The sequence below is a fragment of the Lycium barbarum genome, chromosome 6 (genome assembly GCF_019175385.1).
Source record: "Lycium barbarum isolate Lr01 chromosome 6, ASM1917538v2, whole genome shotgun sequence".
NCBI lineage: Eukaryota > Viridiplantae > Streptophyta > Magnoliopsida > Solanales > Solanaceae > Lycium > Lycium barbarum.
In genome coordinates, this window is record NC_083342.1 from 118,277,581 (window position 1) to 118,295,374 (window position 17,794).

General features: G+C 36.8%; 1 protein-coding gene and 1 pseudogene across 1 annotated transcript; one reads left to right on the top strand and one right to left on the bottom strand.

Moving 5' to 3' along the window:
* The first annotated feature begins 12,649 nt into the window (after positions 1 to 12,649).
* Positions 12,650 to 14,077, top strand: LOC132600071 (tyramine N-feruloyltransferase 4/11-like; annotated as a pseudogene).
* A 436-nt stretch (positions 14,078 to 14,513) lies between these two features.
* LOC132644497 (ankyrin repeat-containing protein BDA1-like) lies at positions 14,514 to 15,216 on the bottom strand. Its single transcript, XM_060361091.1, has 3 exons — positions 15,084 to 15,216; positions 14,661 to 14,995; positions 14,514 to 14,594 (listed from the first exon to the last, which is right to left on the bottom strand). Exons 1-3 carry the CDS (start codon positions 15,214 to 15,216, stop codon positions 14,514 to 14,516), a joined length of 549 nt encoding a protein of 182 aa, XP_060217074.1.
* Positions 15,217 to 17,794: the final 2,578 nt, after the last annotated feature.

Below are 17,794 nucleotides of genomic sequence, written 5' to 3' on the forward strand. Positions count from 1 at the left end.
TTTCTGGTAGTAAAGACAAGTGAAAACACTTGACAGTTGTATTTGATTCTGGGCAGGGAACATACTGCATGTGCAATTAATTGTAATTGAATAAATGCTTGTGCATGTGACCACTTGAGACTGACATATTTTCTCTCTTAAGTGTTCTATTCTCTTCTTTCTTACCTTTCAATATGTCCTGTATCTGTTATGTCGTTATCATCTTTCTGGTACTTAAAGGGAAAATAGGGAGCTAGAATTCAAAATCAACTTGTCATAATATTTGGCTGTCTAGTATCTAGTATCTACGTACGTACAGCTAAAGTACTCGAATTTGCAATTTTGTTAAGAAAACATTGGCTAGTATTTTGAGCTAATTTAAGAGGTCAACAACCCTTTTCCGACAATACATAAGTTTATCATTTTCTTGGTAGTGATAGTATCTGAAGTTCAAATTTAAGTCACATTATTTAGTTAATCATTTAGTTGCCCAATTTTTTTAGACGAAAGGATGTAGAATAAGAAAGTTATGTGTAACTCATGAAAGATGATGGTGATTTGTTTGACAATCCGAATATTATTTTTGCAGTAATTGTGTTAGCATGTTTATGTCCGCATTTATGATCATATATTAGACAGCTCTGGAACAGATTCTATTGTTGCTTAAAGGAGTCCATTGACTTGGCATGTTATGCAATCATGAATATTTTTATATTAAGTTTCCACTTATTACGTGAAGACATGAGGAGAGCAACTAGTCGATTTGTTTACAATTACATTAAATGGAACTCGAATTGATTACCCTTATAACAAGCTAAGCACATGATCAATATCTATGCTCCACCTTGAGGCCAGGAGAGTGTTACAAAATGCATATCATAGACACCATAGAATGAATATAGTACATCCTTTGGTATAAACGTAAACACCGCATATATGTATGGATTCACAAAACTTCTCTTTTGATTCTTTCCTTAAATTATCAGACTTTTAATATATATGTATGTACCTATCGCATTGTAGAATAGAACACAACGAAATTACTATAATACCTGTTCAGTGTGCAAATTGCCATAATTGTAACACATTGAGGGGGGAACCGCTCTTAAGTCTTAACGCCTATTTCTTCCATGGAATTGGACAAATTGAGTGTTCAAATTGCCATGCTTGTGCATGTGACCCCTTGAGAGTTGAGACTGACATATTTTCTCAACAACAGTGTTTTCTTCCTTTTTTTTTTTTTTTTTTTTTTTTTTTTCTGTCCTTTCTTTCTTTCACGAGATTTCAGCCGCGACTTAAATAACACAAAAAAAAAAAAGTTGAACCAAACTAGTACAAAAAAAAAAAAAAACATAAGTAGTATTCACGCACGAAATTCATGCGTTAAAGGACCAAACTGCAAAAACGCAGTTTTGGCCTTTCACGCATAAATTTTGTGCGTGAATGGGGTCATCCAATTTTGTCCCTGAACGGGGTGATCAAAAAGAATTTTGTGGGGTCATCAAAAAAGAACACGCACGAATTTTGTGCGTTAATGGTGTGGCCCTTCTTTTTTTTTCCCGTTACCTTTCCAATCACTTTTTTTTCATACTTTGGGCAAAGATTAGTCATGTTTTAAAATCCCAAAATATCAATATTTTATATAAAACTTAATATTTTTTTTTGCGTACAATAATGTCGGCTCATTACATCAAGTCCACCTAAACGTTTGGATCGTCGTTTTAGGGGTTCTAAAGTGCCCCGAAGCAAGTTTTGAAACTTGTAATATTTATAGGGTTTTTATTTAAGTGTTTTATTATATTTGAATGTACAAATTTAAATATTTGATTTAATAATAATTCATCCAATACGAGAGGTCTATACTAATTAAAAAATAATTCATTTCATTTAATTACAATACTAATTCAAAGCAATACAATAATAAATTACAATAGCAATACAATAATAAATTACAGTAACAATACAATCTTCAAGTTCTAGAGGCTCTATTACTTCGAGCATCAATAACGAAGTAATAGAGCCTCTAGAACTTGAAGATTGTATTGTTATTGTCTCCCGGGGCCTCCTTGTTCTTTGCAGGGGAGTATCTTCCGAAGAAGTTTCACCTGAAATGTCGACAAAGTTGTTGACACCCAATTTTGTCCCGCCTCTCCTCCGAAATACCTATTTACGCTTCTAATATTTTTGGAAAAATTAAAAAAAATATATATATTGTATTTTACTATAATTACTAGCCTCTTATCAATACCGGCGTTCATTTTTCTATTACAGTCACTAGCCATCATTATTATTATTATTATTATTATTATTATTATTATTATTATTATTATTATTATTATTATTATTATTATTATTATTATTATTATTATTATTACTATTCACAATTTTTATCATTTCGGCATTTTACCAGCTTACGCACACGCATCGCATTTATCTTTGCATAATTAAATAATATTGTTTATTTACTGTGGATTTTCGAAATATTATTGCACGGCTATTACAACGCCATTTTTTTTATCTGAGCATTAAGGATTGCATATTTCATATTGAGCAATATTTTAACACAAGTTGTTTAAACAGGTCTTTTATTTAAATTTAAAAGCCAAACTATTTCGTGCATTCGGTCCGTATTTATCGGACTCCAAATCAAAGTCCAATTGACTCCTAAATATTTTTGGGCTTCCGCCGTAGACTCCTCCATTAACCTTTTGTTTTTCTCATCGTCATCTTCCAGGTCGGCACGAAGTGATTGATCATGCTCAAACATGAGGCAAAAAGTGCTCTTTTTTTTTTGTCAGCGGATTTCGCTCATCAAGTTGTTGTTTGATCTGCCGCTGTTAGAACACCACAATATTCGTCTTTTTGGGGTTAATGTTCTCAATGGTGAATCGATCATTCGATATCCTTTTCCTTCTGACCTTCCTCGCGCACATACCATCTTTAGCGAAGTCGGCCCATATTTTTTATCTCAATTTTTAGACCAGTCCATGTTTTTAATTCCCTAGCCCACTCTTTTAATTTTACCCAGTCCATAAATGGACCGGTCCAGCCCATTTCCGTTCAGAAATAAGGGAAACCTTTTAGGTTCCCTTCATTTTTCGCCTCTTCTCCTTCGTTCTTTCTCCGCCTCTCTTCTCCCTCCCATCGTCGCCCATACCTCTCTGACACCCCCACTCCCCCTGCCGCTCCACTCCACCATACTCTGTTCCCCACTCCGTCTGTCACTCCCCACTTCATATTGTCCCCCTCCCCCCCCCACGCTCCTCTCTCTCTTCCTTTTCCGACGAAAACCCTAGTTCAAACCTAAGATTGATGTTATAAATAATGTTTTCCCAAGTCAGTAGCGGGGGGGGGGGGGGGGGGGGGGGGGAGTGAAGAGATTCCCGAAGAGGAAATTCGGAGCCATACAAAATCCCTTGAAAAAATTGAGTTCTTTAGCCCAAAAAATTCTATAGAAATTGAAAGCTTTCGTTTTTGTCGCTAAAAAAAAAACCTCCTAAGCAAAATTTCAGTTTTATCAGTCCTTTTTATCTCTGGGAATCGAGTTTTGAAGTGTTCGGGTGTGAATCGAGGACTCGTACCCACTTCGCTGCACCCGAAGAAGGTAAATTCCCTCCTTTTGAAGTTATTTTAGTGACCGCTGGAATGTTTTAAACTGTCTTTGTCGATTGGTTCGCTTAATTGTATTTTTTGTTTTCGTTTCAATTTTATTCGTAATTATTCTGGTCGAATTAAGCATGACCTGTTTTGTTTGGTTTAATTCTGTGAGTATGTTGGCTTTGTAAGCCAATTTAGATCCATCCGGTGTTTCAAGGGCATGTTTTGTTAAAGGATTAGCTATTGTTCATTTCATCTCTGTGAAGTCCTATATTATTTGATAAGTTTCGTACAGACTTGGTTCCCTGTGATTAGTTGAATTCAAATTAATCCCTCAAGATGATACGCTATCCGCCTATATCAGCTTCAAGGATCATATTTGCATACTTAAATGGCTTAATCTTGCATGTTTAAGGCTCACAGTCTATCTAATTATGTTGATATCATTAGCTGTGTATGAGTCATTAAGTTATGCCACTTGTGAACTAATTAACATCATTAGCAAGAATCATGGGCTCTTTCTCACTATCATAAAAGGATGCCAAATATTACCAAGAATCCATGAGCTAGTGTATGTTTAAGCATAATGTTAAATTGATTAAAGGGTTTATTGTATTCCTTTCCTTTCTTGACAAATATGCTATTGTGTTTGTTTAAGATGAGTTAGGAAAATGAAGAATTATTAAACCGGTAATAATATGCTCAAATGCATTTGAGAGATCTGTTAAAGAAAATAAGGATTAGTTTGTCAAGGCCAGTTTGAAGACTAGATTCAGAGTCAAAAGTTTGTTCCAAGTTAAAAGTGGAAACTGTTAACTTTTAAAATATGGTGTATATGTAAATTGTGTCAAATTCAGGGAACCATTTTAGAATTGAAGTTGACCAGCTAAACCAACCTGTATGATGTTGCATACAGTTTAATAAGTTTACTTTGACTCTGAGAAAGTGTTTTGGTTATGCATGTAATTGTGCTTTGTATTTGCTTTGGTATGTTGAGTTTGGCTTGGGACAGTCATTGATATAGACTGCCAGGATGTCCTTATCTTGTCTTTTCACAGTAACTCAGTTCCTCACCAACCATAGCCTGTTATTTCACTTCATGCTGAAAATATCTCACCTGATGACTTCAACTAAGTTTAGTATGTTCTCCTGCATTGCTTATAGCTGCTTGTCCTCTTTGATTATGTTTGTTGCATGCTTATGCATTTTCCTGAGCCCAAGTTACCTTGTAATATTCATATGATAACTTTGTTTCCTCTTGATATGGGTCCTCTTGAATGCTTTCCTCCCCTCAGCTTCTATTCCAATAGTATACATGCTGTGTGTTTGTCTGTGTGAATCACATGGCCTCTAGGGCACCTCATCTTGATCAGTGATGTTGTCTGCTTCAGTCATGCACCTGATGTCTAGATTTTTCATTCCTTTGTTGTTTTCTTGAGTGATGATAAACATACGACCATACTGTTGGCATTCACTGACACTGAAACAGATTCGATATCGAAGGCATGAATAGTCAATTAGTTGGTGTCTGAAAAGCTGATTTGATATATTTCCTAAGAGCATAACTTGTTTCACATGGCTGCTGCCTCGTTTAGATTTCTTTCAAGTTAACAATGTCTGGCTGTTGGTCTGTAGACTTTGCTTGTGTGTGTGTGTGTCAAAAGCACAAGTCATTGTGTCCTCATTTGAACTTGCAGTGGTCGCATAAAAGATTTTTATGTGCTTATCTGAAAGTTTGTTAAGTAAAAAATAAGTTTAATACATAGGACCTGGTGACTGGTTTAAATACCCACAAAGATTTTAGGAAGATCACTTTTTTTTGTGAATTGGAAGTCAACAGTCTTTTGAGACTGCTGCTATAGTGATTCTGTTGGGATGGTAATACCTCGAAATTATGTGTCATGTTTTGAGTAACTGAGATTAATTTGCCTAACAGCTACTAGGAATCGGAATTGTTGCTTCGCCTTTTTTTTTTCTTTCTTTCTTCCCCCTCCTCTATGTGGGTTTGGTTGTAGATTTACGAGCAAGTATACCACGGATATACTTGAATATACCAGATATAGGCAGTCCTGCACACTGTTAGCATAAGGGAACTTGTGTATTTGGCATGAATCAGGTAGATCATTGGTACAAGTACAAATTTGTAGTCTATGCATGCAGTTGGGTCAAGTCTTGTTAGTTATTTATTATTGGGCCTCCTTTACGTACTAAACTTTCAGTTCATATTGGGCCAGTCTAAATTTGATTTTAAGTGACTTATTTGATTTGAGCCTTCTGTGGGTTGCCTGAATTATTCTGAAACCTTTCTTTTTTCTCCCTGCCTCTATTTCATTCTTGATACACGTGGTATATGTACAACCTATTGATCTATTTCCTAGTTTACAGTTGGTATGTTTCGACCCTATTCTTTGATTATGTACTAATTCTTTTCTTTCCGTTTTATGCATGACCATCGCATATGAGTCCGAGGGACTCGTCCTTCTTCCGCATTCAATGTTGGGCTAAAGCCCAACGAAACTCTTTATCGAGTCAGCCCTATCAGTTGCATAAAAAATAATGTTGGGCCGAGGCCCATACGGCAGCAACAATCTACAGCGGAAAAAGAAATTTTGGGCCAAAGCCCAATAAGCATGAACAGTTCGCAGCAGCTTTAAAATGGGCTGAGCCCATTCCCAACAGCAGCAGTCCTAAAAAATGGGCTGAGCCCATTTAACTTTATTTATGCCTCTGCTTTATTTTATGCCTTTAACTTGTATATTATTTGACTAACACTTTTTCCTTATTCTGTTGTCCCTTGGCTTAGATGAATTATTGGAAATTAGTATGGATAGTTTAGCAATGGGTAGTTAGATTAAAGAAGATTAACAATCAATTCCATAAGTCTATTTTTTTTATGTGTTAAAACTATTTATAATGTCTAATATTATTTTATTTGGAATGATTGATTTGCAAAACAGCACGACTTTATATTTCGAGTTAAGAGAATCATATTTTATTCTTATTATCCTAGAAAATTCCAAAACGTCACTAATATGTAAACATAAATTCAAGTATATTTTATAAATAGCTCTTCAAGTTTGAATCAATCATAAAATTTTAGCGAAGCACAGTTAATAAGAAGTAATGAAAAGGATAAAGAGAGTTTTTATTAGCTATTTTCGTATTTTTATACTCCTAAAATTAATCAATATCCTGGCATTTCAGTTATTTCAAATATTTATTAAACATTGCACAAATTCACATTTTTTCTACTTATATATTAAGCAATCATATTTTTTTAAATAGCATTATTATCTAAAGTTTCGCAACATTTATAAGTTTATTTTAAATGGCATTTGAAGTTTCCTTTTATGCAAATTATTATAATTTCTACAAATCCCACTCTAAATAGTATTTTTATTTAAAGCCCTAGCAACTTTTATAAGTCTTATTTTAAAAGGCATTTAAAATTTTCTTTTTATGCAGATTATTATATTCTTTCTAAATCCTATCTTAAGCAACATTCTTATATTTTCTTAAAAATCTTAACAACATTTCCAAGCCCCATTTCTTAAATTTCAGGCATCTTATTTAAGCATTAATTAATTAACCTAAGTTTGGTCGGATAACCGTAAGTTAACGGATTCTAAAGGATGCCTAATCCCTTCCCTTTAGGATAATATAGAGCCCTTACCTGGAATCACATTGGTTAAGCAGACTATCAATTGAGGTTTAGTTTTAACTTTGCCTTAGTTAACCTCTAGGTGTCCTAATTCACCGTTAAATTAATTAGGTGGCGACTCCTTAAAACAAAATAAATAGGAATCACCAATATGTTGTACTCCTACTTTAACTCCGGTTAAAAATGAGGTATAACAAAAGTCAATCGACCGAAGAGGGGCTGGGGAAAGAATGTCTTCCGCACCTGAGTGTGGAACAGGAACCAAAAGACCTTCACCAGCAGAAGTCAGGAGTGGAACGGAGACAGCCTCCTCCGGTATTGGAGCCACGGAAGGGGATGCGCCGACTCTCCGAATGACGATGTCGGGCTCTGTTTCGTCCCTCGAGGGCCGAGCAACACTCCTCGCCCTCTTTTTCGGAGGGCCTTTTCCTCTTTGCAGCCTCGGCAAGAATACGAGACGAGCCGGCCATATCGAACTCGGGTGCCGATGCTGAGGGCGCACCCGCCGATTCCGGTCTAGGGACCACTGAGCCCTTAGGCAGACCTGAAAATAGAAGATGTTAGCAAAGGTTGGAGGGTGTAATGATCACGGATAATAAGAAAGGCAGTAAACACGAGTGGGAACAGAGTGCTACCGTGATTCTGGGCGACCCATTGACCACGTGACAGGTGGGCCCATGTTCGGTTGTCGTGGTCGTACTGACTGAGGAGTGTCGTGACCCATTCATTGAGGTCACGGACGACCGGGGGAATGTATCCGTTGGCTGATGAAGATAAGGAAAGCAGTGAGAAAATAAAACCGAAGAGTGACAAAACGTATAAAGGCGATAACTCGAAGTACAGGCTTACGCTTGTTGTTCCACTCCTCCGGGAAGGGCATGAAATCATTCGGAATGATGTCCGAGGTCCTCACCCGGACGAACCGCTCCAACCAGCCTCGGCCCCTGTCTTCATCCATCTTCGAAAAGAAGGGATTCCGGCTGGATTTTGCCAGGTTTATTACGCCACCCCGAAAAAGCCTCGGGGAATATAGGCGTACCAAGTGGGCCAACGTGAACTCTTTTTCGGCGTTATTGGCCAGTAGCCGGAGACACGCCACGACCCTCCAAACGATTGGGCCGATTTGGGTCAAGGTCACGTCGTAAGTCCGGCACATGTCAAGGATGACCGGGTCAATCGGAGGGTCGAGTTTGAGAGTAAAGGGGTAGGTGTAAACGTACAAAATGCCTTTCCGATGGTTGGTAACTGATTCGTCCGGCCCGGGGGCGAAAACTTAAACCGGACGTGTATTCCACCCGCAGTCAGCCCGGACCAGGCCGAGCTTATCCTCGGTAATGGAGGAGGGGTATCGTCTCACATCAAAACCCCTATCGGACACCGACGAGGGTTTTTCAACCTCGAGGTCTTTGTTGAAGTTGAATTTAGCCGGTATGATATCCGAGGCTGTAGGCTCGAAGGAGCACTTTGCTTTAACCGGAGATACGGCCTCGGTTCCTGGGGATGAGACCGAGGGAATATCATGAGAAGTGGTTTCAGACATTTTTAGAAATGCGAAAAGAGGAGATTGAGTGGGTTCTGGAAGGAAGTGAGAAAGAGTAAGGGAACAGGCGAACAAAAAAAAAAAGGGGGGGGGGGGGGTGGCAGAACAAGAAACAGCGACACTCGAGTAAGGGCGGTTAGCAAAGGTGGTAACAAGTTTGCTTCTTTTCACGTGGTGTGAGTGATGAATTAGCGGCAAAATTGAATTGAAGAAGAAGGAGTGCAGCAAAGAGTGAAAGAGAAGGGGAAACAGATCGTGAAATGTTGAAATGAAGGAGTGCAGAGCCTTATATAGGCATGGGAAGGGAGCGGTTACCAATGCCGGCCAATCGGGGGAAGCCACGTGTCCCCATAATTAATAAGAGGTGACTCGAAACGACGTGCGTGCGGCGGTTGTCAGAACAGACCATCCGGGATAAGACACGTGGCCGATGGAAAGGGAGACGTGACGCAACCGTTCCCTCCAAAATGAGAAGATAACGACGAGCCAATAGAGTCACCGGTTTCATGATTCATCCACTTCCCGTTACTCCGATAGATCGGTGATCCGGAAAGTGTGGGGACTATCTGTATACGGTAAAAACCGGATATGAGTCAAATCGGAGAAACGAGGAACCGAAGGGAAAAGAGGACGAGGGCATACATGAGGATTTTAGTTCTGAACCGGAGGAACGCTTGGACCGGATCTAGGCAGAGGCGCCAATTGGTCCGGTTTCTTCGTCACCGGACCGGTCGAGGCCGTTAGTCCGATTATCTGTAGCCGTTGGTCCGGTAAAGCCGTTGCGCCTGAGCCACGCTTCGGTAGCGTCCTGCCATGGTCAACCACCAACCATGCGTGTGTCAGACCGTATGGCCAACTTAATCCCACCAAATCCGTTCAGAGTTGTCCTTGTTATTATTTTTTAATGACTTATGTTGTACAAGGCCCATAGAGACAACACTATAAATAGAGCATATCCCCCTCCTTGGAGGGGGTTGGCTTATTCATTTTCAAGAACACTTGTAACATCAAAGCATATATATAAACTCTCTTAGAGTATCATATCCGATTGATACAACTTGTTTTCGTCTATCTTATATTTCTCCAATCAAGCATTGAACGTTTTACTAGCTAATATTCGTGTCCATAGCAAATAGCCAATCATTAATTACTCGGAAATAAAACCTTCATACGTTTCATTTCCCTATAATATTGAGATCCAAGCACATATCCTATACCCGCATACAAATTCAATTGGTTTCCCAAATTCGGGGTAAACACGTAGTACATTTAAATTTCCTGACATGGTAGTATTCTTAGTTTTAGTATGTTTAGTCTAATTTTGGAAAGAAAACAGATTTTTACTATATTCAATGGGCCAACTTCAAATAAATGGAGCAGAGGAATGGAATGGAAACAAGAAAAATGAAAGAAACAAAATAATTGGATGCCAGAAGAACCAAATATAGTACTCTAAAACAAGGAGAAAGAAATTATAGTCCTTTATCTTTCCCTTCCCATTGTGAAACAGGACGGGTGCAGACTGTAAAGAACGGGAAGGTAAACTTGGTTGCGGACACAGATTGGGCTTTTGCGGGTCTATCTTCATAAACTTGGTTCGCATTGATAGGTAATGTTGTGTAGAAACAATTGTGATTAGCTTATCTAATGCGTTGCTGCACTCTGTTTATTTGAATTTTCAAGGGTATGTAGTAACTAAAATGGTTCTTGGTTTTTTAATTACAGTGGTGAAAAAAAATGTGTGCATTGAGAGCATAATATTTTGATAAAATTATTTAGGATGGCAAGGGATAGATATAAAGAACATCCAGAATATGTGTTTCATCGCCAATTCCTGTCGGACAAGACAAAGGATGGTCGATGATACAATATACCTACAGCTAAGGAAGTTGTGGGATTAATAATTGGTGATCATACTGATGAAAACTTCCAGTAAGATGTTATTTTAGAACATCGGAAAAATGGACTTCTAAGAATCACGGACTTGCACTCAAGTTTTATTTATATGACTTACCATTTATACGCCCTTATGGAGGAGATGGATATAGGGTTGGAATTCTCTTGGCAAATGTAATCAACTAAAGTTACATGAAATTTACTGATGAGACAATTCTACTGCTTCAGGATGCAACAAAAATGAGGGCCACACTCTTTTACAGGCCGATAGACTATTGTAGCAGTACATAGTGTATGGTTACGTGACAACTGACGAAGAAAGAATTCGTTATTTTCATAAGAATAAAAAGCTCAGGGCTGATCTTTTTCTGAAATGATGGATGTTATTATTTGAGGTGATTCTGATTGTTTAATGATACGAAAAACTATTATATTGCCTTCGTCATACAACGAGAGACCTCGATATAGAGCACAAGATTATGGAAATGCAATACCTATTTGTAGGTGGGCTGAATATCCTGATTTATATAAATCACAAGATTATAATTCATTGAACTCAAGTGCTCTTAGTATAACAACAACTAATCAGAATAAAAACTTTTGTAACATTATCTTATATGATTATCCGTGTTTCAACAACACAGGCAAACTTGAATACAAGTAGCAGGTCTAAAAATGCAGCATTCTAAATGTAACAAGAAATAAGAAAAATAAAATTGGATGGTCCGTGTCAAAAGAGGTTATTCACAACCGCGCAAAGCGCGGGTTAATTACCTGGTAATATATAATTGTAACACAAGGAAATAAATAGTACTACTGTACAATGTGAAAGGAGCAGGGCTCTTCTAAATATTGTCCTAGATCAGAAGCAGTCAAATGTGGACAGGTGGTATTGTCTCCTTGTTGATGTCTTTTAGTTAGTTTCCTTGAAGTCTTATTAACTTCCTGCTTTTCAACCACAACCCTTCATGGTTTTCTGATTGGTGGAAGAAAGTAGAGAATGCTGTACAAGGGTTGCAAGTGTCATCAAGGATGGTCAGGGCTTCAAGTCTTCATGCCTGTTATATCTGGATGAGTGGAAGCAACTCAGGCAAACAATTGAGGAAGTATGTGTTACTGTTAGAGACTATGTTGATGTTTGGGCGGATGCAAGCAAGAAAATGGGGAAGAGAAGAGTATTCTCAGAGTTTCTCAAGCTCTTGGACACCGAACATTGACCTTTTTGATTAATGTGCTTTTGGATTCTAATTCTGCTATGTTTAAATGGATATGTATATTATGTTTAAGGGTTTGAATGTAGTTTTAATTTGAACTACAAGTACTTTTAATTTTAAGATGTTTAAGTGTTTGAACATAGTTTATGATGTTTAAGTGTTTGAATGGACAATGTTTAAGTGTTCAAGTGTTTGAACATTGTTTATGGTTGTTGTGTTGCATTGTTGATGAATTGGATGACTGTTTTGGTTGATGAATTTGGTTATTTGAAAATTGGCAGATGGGATGTCAAAAACAGGCAAATGCTGGAAAAAAATATTCTAGATTTTCGACCACAGGCCCAGATATTTCACAATTTCGACCACATGTGGTCGAAATTGTACCCAGAAAAATACAATTTCGACCACGTGTGGTCGGAATTTAGCAATATGGTTGCCAAATTTCGACCACATGTGGTCAAAATTGTGAAAATAATTTTTTTATATTTAAATATAAATAGTGTTTTCGACCACACGTAGTCGAAAAAGTTAAATATATAATTTAATATAAAAATAATTGTTCGACCACATGTGGTCGAAAATAATTTTCCCTTAATTTCGGTAGAATGTGATTGCAACCACGTGTGGTCGAAAAAAAAATTCGACCTACCTGTTAGCGACCTACGCGTGTGGTCGAAAAATTGGTCGAAATAAAGGCCTTTTCGACCTCGTGTGGTCGAAATTTTTAGTCGAAAATCCCGATTTTTTTAGTACTGGATATATATGGCTGCTCCTCAACCACCAACTATATCTGAGTCAACCACTGATTCCTCACTTACGATTACCGAGCAGATCTACACACGTGTCCGTCTCGCAACGAAAGCTGATATCTACCATATGTACCAACTCTTTTACTAAATCCATGCATACCATAATATAGGTCAGTTCTACAAAGTTACTGAGTCCTCTTTAGCGGACTTTCTCTTTAAAGAAAACCCCCTTCCGCTTTTCTACGGCCCATCTGTACTTCTACTTGAAGTCTCGCCAACCCCTTTTACCCAATCCAGGCATACCATGAACCACGACGGGCTTAACCCCGTCCTTACAATGTTCGACCTTAAATTCCCCGTTGTGGAGGGACAAGCAGAAGAGTACAGGTCCAAATATGATGACGGGAATGATAAACGAGATGTGTTCATCGCGGGATTCACTTTCTTTTACGCGAATTATTCGTGCTTCGATGACAAACCGAGATTATATTTCTCGAGTCTTTACTTCAGTGAGAGTTACAGAAAGTTGGGAATGGGGAGATTGTTGTTCGGCACTGTTTCTTCCATTGCTGCCAACAATGGGTTCGTTTCTGTGGAGGGGTTAATTGCAGTTTGGAATAAGAAAGCTTACGACTTTTACGTAGATATGGGAGTTGAAATATTTGATGAATTTAGGTATGGGGAATTGCACGGTGAAAATCTTCAAAAGTATGCTGATAAGGAGAATAATGCTGAAGGGAGTTGTTAACAAGAATTTGCTTCCTAACAAGAATTAAGAAGCACTACTTCATCCTGACTACATTAAACAGCTCGACTAATAAAGGGAGGAATTTCAAACTTTGGCGCCTGTTATTGCCAGTACCTAAGTTGTCGTCTCACCAAACACTGGGGCGGATTTATCTTGGGCGAGGAGTGTCACGTGACACTGCTTAGTCGAAAAAATTTCACTAAATATGTATATAAAATTGAAAAGCAAAAACAAAATAAAGAAATATATTGAATAATGTGACACTACGGAGCTTCATTTTGAAGTCTTAAAACTTAAAATGTTTGCACCTCGTCTACATAGGAGAGGGAAGTTAAAAAAGCACTATACCATTTAGTCTACATATATTTTTATTTACTTTGTCGATAACTAAAGATTTTTGTTATAGACGTTGCTGCTTTCTAGTTGTTGTGCTATTTATTTTTTCTTTTCTTTTCCTCTTTTTTTTTTTTTTTTCTCGCCAACAAAATTGATTGAAACGATTGGGGAATCAAATGAATGACGAGTTTTTTAGTGATAGTTTGGTGCACTAAAAGTGTTAAATGTTATTTTTAATGAGGTTAATTTAAATATATTTCAAAAAATAAATACTCATGAGAAGAGTTATAGCAATATACGTGAGTTGTGTTTTATTTATATTGTACTCTTTTTTTTTTAATATGACTTTATAGTGCTTTATTTATTTCTCAATATAAAATTTGACACCGCTTATGGAAAACATGTGTTCTCGCCCTTCTTTCTTTTCTTCGATTTTAGATGGTAAAAAAGAGAATGGAATTTCCGATCTTGTATCCAAAGTGCGGTACCCTTCACTGGCCAAACACCACCCGGAGGACTAAGCACAGCCTGATAAGTTGCTGTTGCAATGAGAGTACTGCTAACACAAGCAAGGTGTTCCTCACACTACCAGAGGAATATTTAATACTCGTATCATACTTAAAATAGTCGAGCAATTCTTTAGCTGGTGATCTTGATCTGGTTTTTTCATTAACAAGAATCAGCGATGTAGTTTGTGATTCTCTATCCTTCACTGCTCCAGCCTCCCTAAGCATCTCTTCTATTTCCCTCTCGCCCACTTCACTTTGAAATAATCCTAAAACATCCAGAGGCATTAGATCCCTCTTGTTTTCGAAGAATTCACCTTCACTGCATTCGTAGGAATAATTTGCTCGCGAAGAAGCCACTTAACTACCTAGTTGACCAAAAAATTAGCAATTTTGTATAAGATAAACAAGACAAGTAACAGAAAAAAATTAACCTCATATTGTCTTCTTGAGACTGCAACGTGCAATATCATGTTCCCCTGGTCATCTTTTTTGTTTAAGACGTCCTCTTTTTTCAGTTTCTTGAGGTGTTCCACCAAAACTTTAAAGGCCTTGAATTGGTGGTTCGTTACTGCCAAGTATGCTGTCTCATTTCGAGCTGTAAAATATGTAATGCAATCAGGAGAAGCTGTAGTAAGTTCTGTAATTACTTGAACTCTTCCCTTGATAGCTGCATAACGTAGAGGAAACCTTTGTTCTCTTCCTTTGATCTGGCAAATATTATGCTCTAAATTTAGCAGCTGCATTACTATATCCATATTCGCATTAGCTGTTGCAATATGAAGTGGGATAAGGGCTTAGACCATCTTGGTTAAGTTTAATCAACTCTCTTGAAAATTAAATATGTCCTACAGTACAAGCAATATGAAGAGGATTTTCTCCACCAGCTAATGCAACAGTGTCCGGTAAAAAGAGGTAATCTTTCAAAAGATTGTGCAAGTATTCTGTAATCCCTGTTCTTGCAGCTTCAAATAATAACCTTTGATCCATTCTTTTGAACCATCCAATAAGAAAGATGCTTTCCAGAAAGCTTTAGCTTTCTTTTGAGCTTATATACAGCCAGAATTGTCTGCAGTTCTGTTGAAACGATCTGTTAATTTGCTTAATGGATTAATTAATTCAGGTCAGTTTGACTTGTTTAGGATGAGAGCGATGAGAGCTTTCTTCTTGAATTGAATAATCGAAAACCTCATTATTAAGTTTGAGTCAGATCTTAAAGTGACATCACTCAGACTCTTTTTTTTTTTTCTTTCCAACAGGTAATGTTAATTTAAGTGTCTATTTCAAGATGGAACGTTTATGTTTTAGAAGTACTAGTTACCTGTTTTGTGTTGTGAAGACCTTAATGAAAAAACGAATCAAACCAAGAAAATGGTCTTTGTTTATAAGGTAAGATTTTATTAAAAAACGGTATCAAGATGATATTGTGAACGTACAAGGAAAAAGCAGGCTAGACTACATTAGAAACCTTAGTCTAGCATGTCCACCATGTTATCTAAATTCATAACAACATTCCCATCATTCCAGTAATTCAAATGGTGCAAACAACTATATTTCACTGCTCCTCTTTGCCTTCAAAACACCTCGAATTTCTTTCTTTCCATATTGTCCAAGCTATGCTAAGAGGAATAGCTCTCCAGATCTTCTTTAGGGATGCATCAGGATATGTAGTTTCCCAACACTCTTTACATGTAGTTTTATAGGACTTGTCCAATTGATTTTTATTGATTTGATTTGGTTTATGAATTCATAAAGCCGGCATAATTGGTTTGATTTGGAAAATGAAAAAATCAAACAAAACCACCTATGTACACCCTTAGCTATCTTGATAAGGTAAAACTAATCTGTCTGTCCTTCCTACTTTATCCCTACCAAGCAAAATACCAATATGGATAGAGTTGAAACCTGCATTGCATGTATAATTCATCATTTTATGCCGATTTATTCTCTCCTTTTACCCTTTCTAATTCTCAGTCAAACTACTCTTCCAATTTTCTGTGCTAGGTAGTAATATCATACTGACTTAATTTAAACATCCTTTAATTTCAATTTGCAAGATGGGATTATATAATTTCAATTTTTTGTGCTAGGTAGTCCCACATTGTTGACCCCAATACTCCGTGAACATATAAGAAGGACTTCCTATTTTAGTTGCAAGTCTTTCTGTTAGTACAATATATAAGGTTCTGGTGACAACCTTAAGTTTCACTCTTCACAAAATTCTATATTCACTGCAAAATAGATTTGATTTGACTTTTTATTCTGGGCATCTGTCTCTTACTGCTTCTTCGATTATTTGTCCCAAGCAAAGAAACCTTATGACATTCTCGGGGGGATAAAAAGGAGGAAGAAGAAATAAACCTTATGACATGATTTATCACTTCAGGCAGATTTTCGTTCACCATTAACACAAATATTTATTCATTTTTTCTCCTTTTTCTTGCATTTACACATGACATGATCTCAAACGAATTATCCTCAAAAAAATTGTGCTAGGTACTAGTGCATGTCTATTTTAAACGTCCTTTCATTTTGTCAGAAGAAAATATGTTTTACGCTGTGTATATAAATTAAATTATTTCGTATTTGCAAGCTGAAATCAAGAACCACATGGTTGATTGACCCTGTTATTGTGAAAATGATTTTGCTGGGTAGGCAGATAAAAGAAAGGCTTAGCATTGCTTATACTTTATAGCAGCGTTTTCAAAGGCGTTCGGGGCAAGCCAGGGCGAGTCGGGGGGCGGGGTGTATCAAAAACGCTCCGGGTTCAAATAAAAGGCGTAGATCCATAGGGCGTACCCTAGAATTTGGGGCGTAAGTCCCCGGCGCAAAAGCGTAAGCCCCGAAATTTGATTTTTATTGTTTTAAAAGTATTTTTGCTATAGATTATGATTTGTATTATTGGTGTAATGATATTTATACTTTATGTTAACATGTTTTCATATTGTAGTGGTTTTTCATAAAATATATAAATAAATAAAACAACTCTCATAAAAAATAACATTGCCATAAATAATTTTTTTTCAGATAATTATGTCTGAAATTGGTAAGATAAAGATTTCATAACACTATGTTTATGAAGCAACTTTATATATTTTCTATCATTGCTCTTACACTTTTTGCCCTTCTCTTTCTTTGAAATATATAAATAAAAATCAGTGCAAATATTAGTTGAGGGTGGACAGAACTAATAGATGTGGAGATTGATGATGCAGCGGATGAAGATTTCATTTTAAAGGTTATCTAGCCTATTATCATTTTTTGTATTGTCACCTTTCTCAAATAAGAATTATAATAATATTTTATATTATTGGTGATTTATTTGAAGGGAAAATTTCACTTATAAATAATTTATTGGTCAAAATTACATATTCATAGCCCATATTTTAAATTACAAACCTACAGCCCAACATTTCATGGCTCAACTTGAATATTCACCTTTATACAACAATATGCAACTTTATACACCTACTATAGACAATGTATACACCTTTTATAAAAGTGTATAATAATGTATAAGCTAGTATACAATATTATATAAACTTTTACAAGAGGTGTTTATACATGA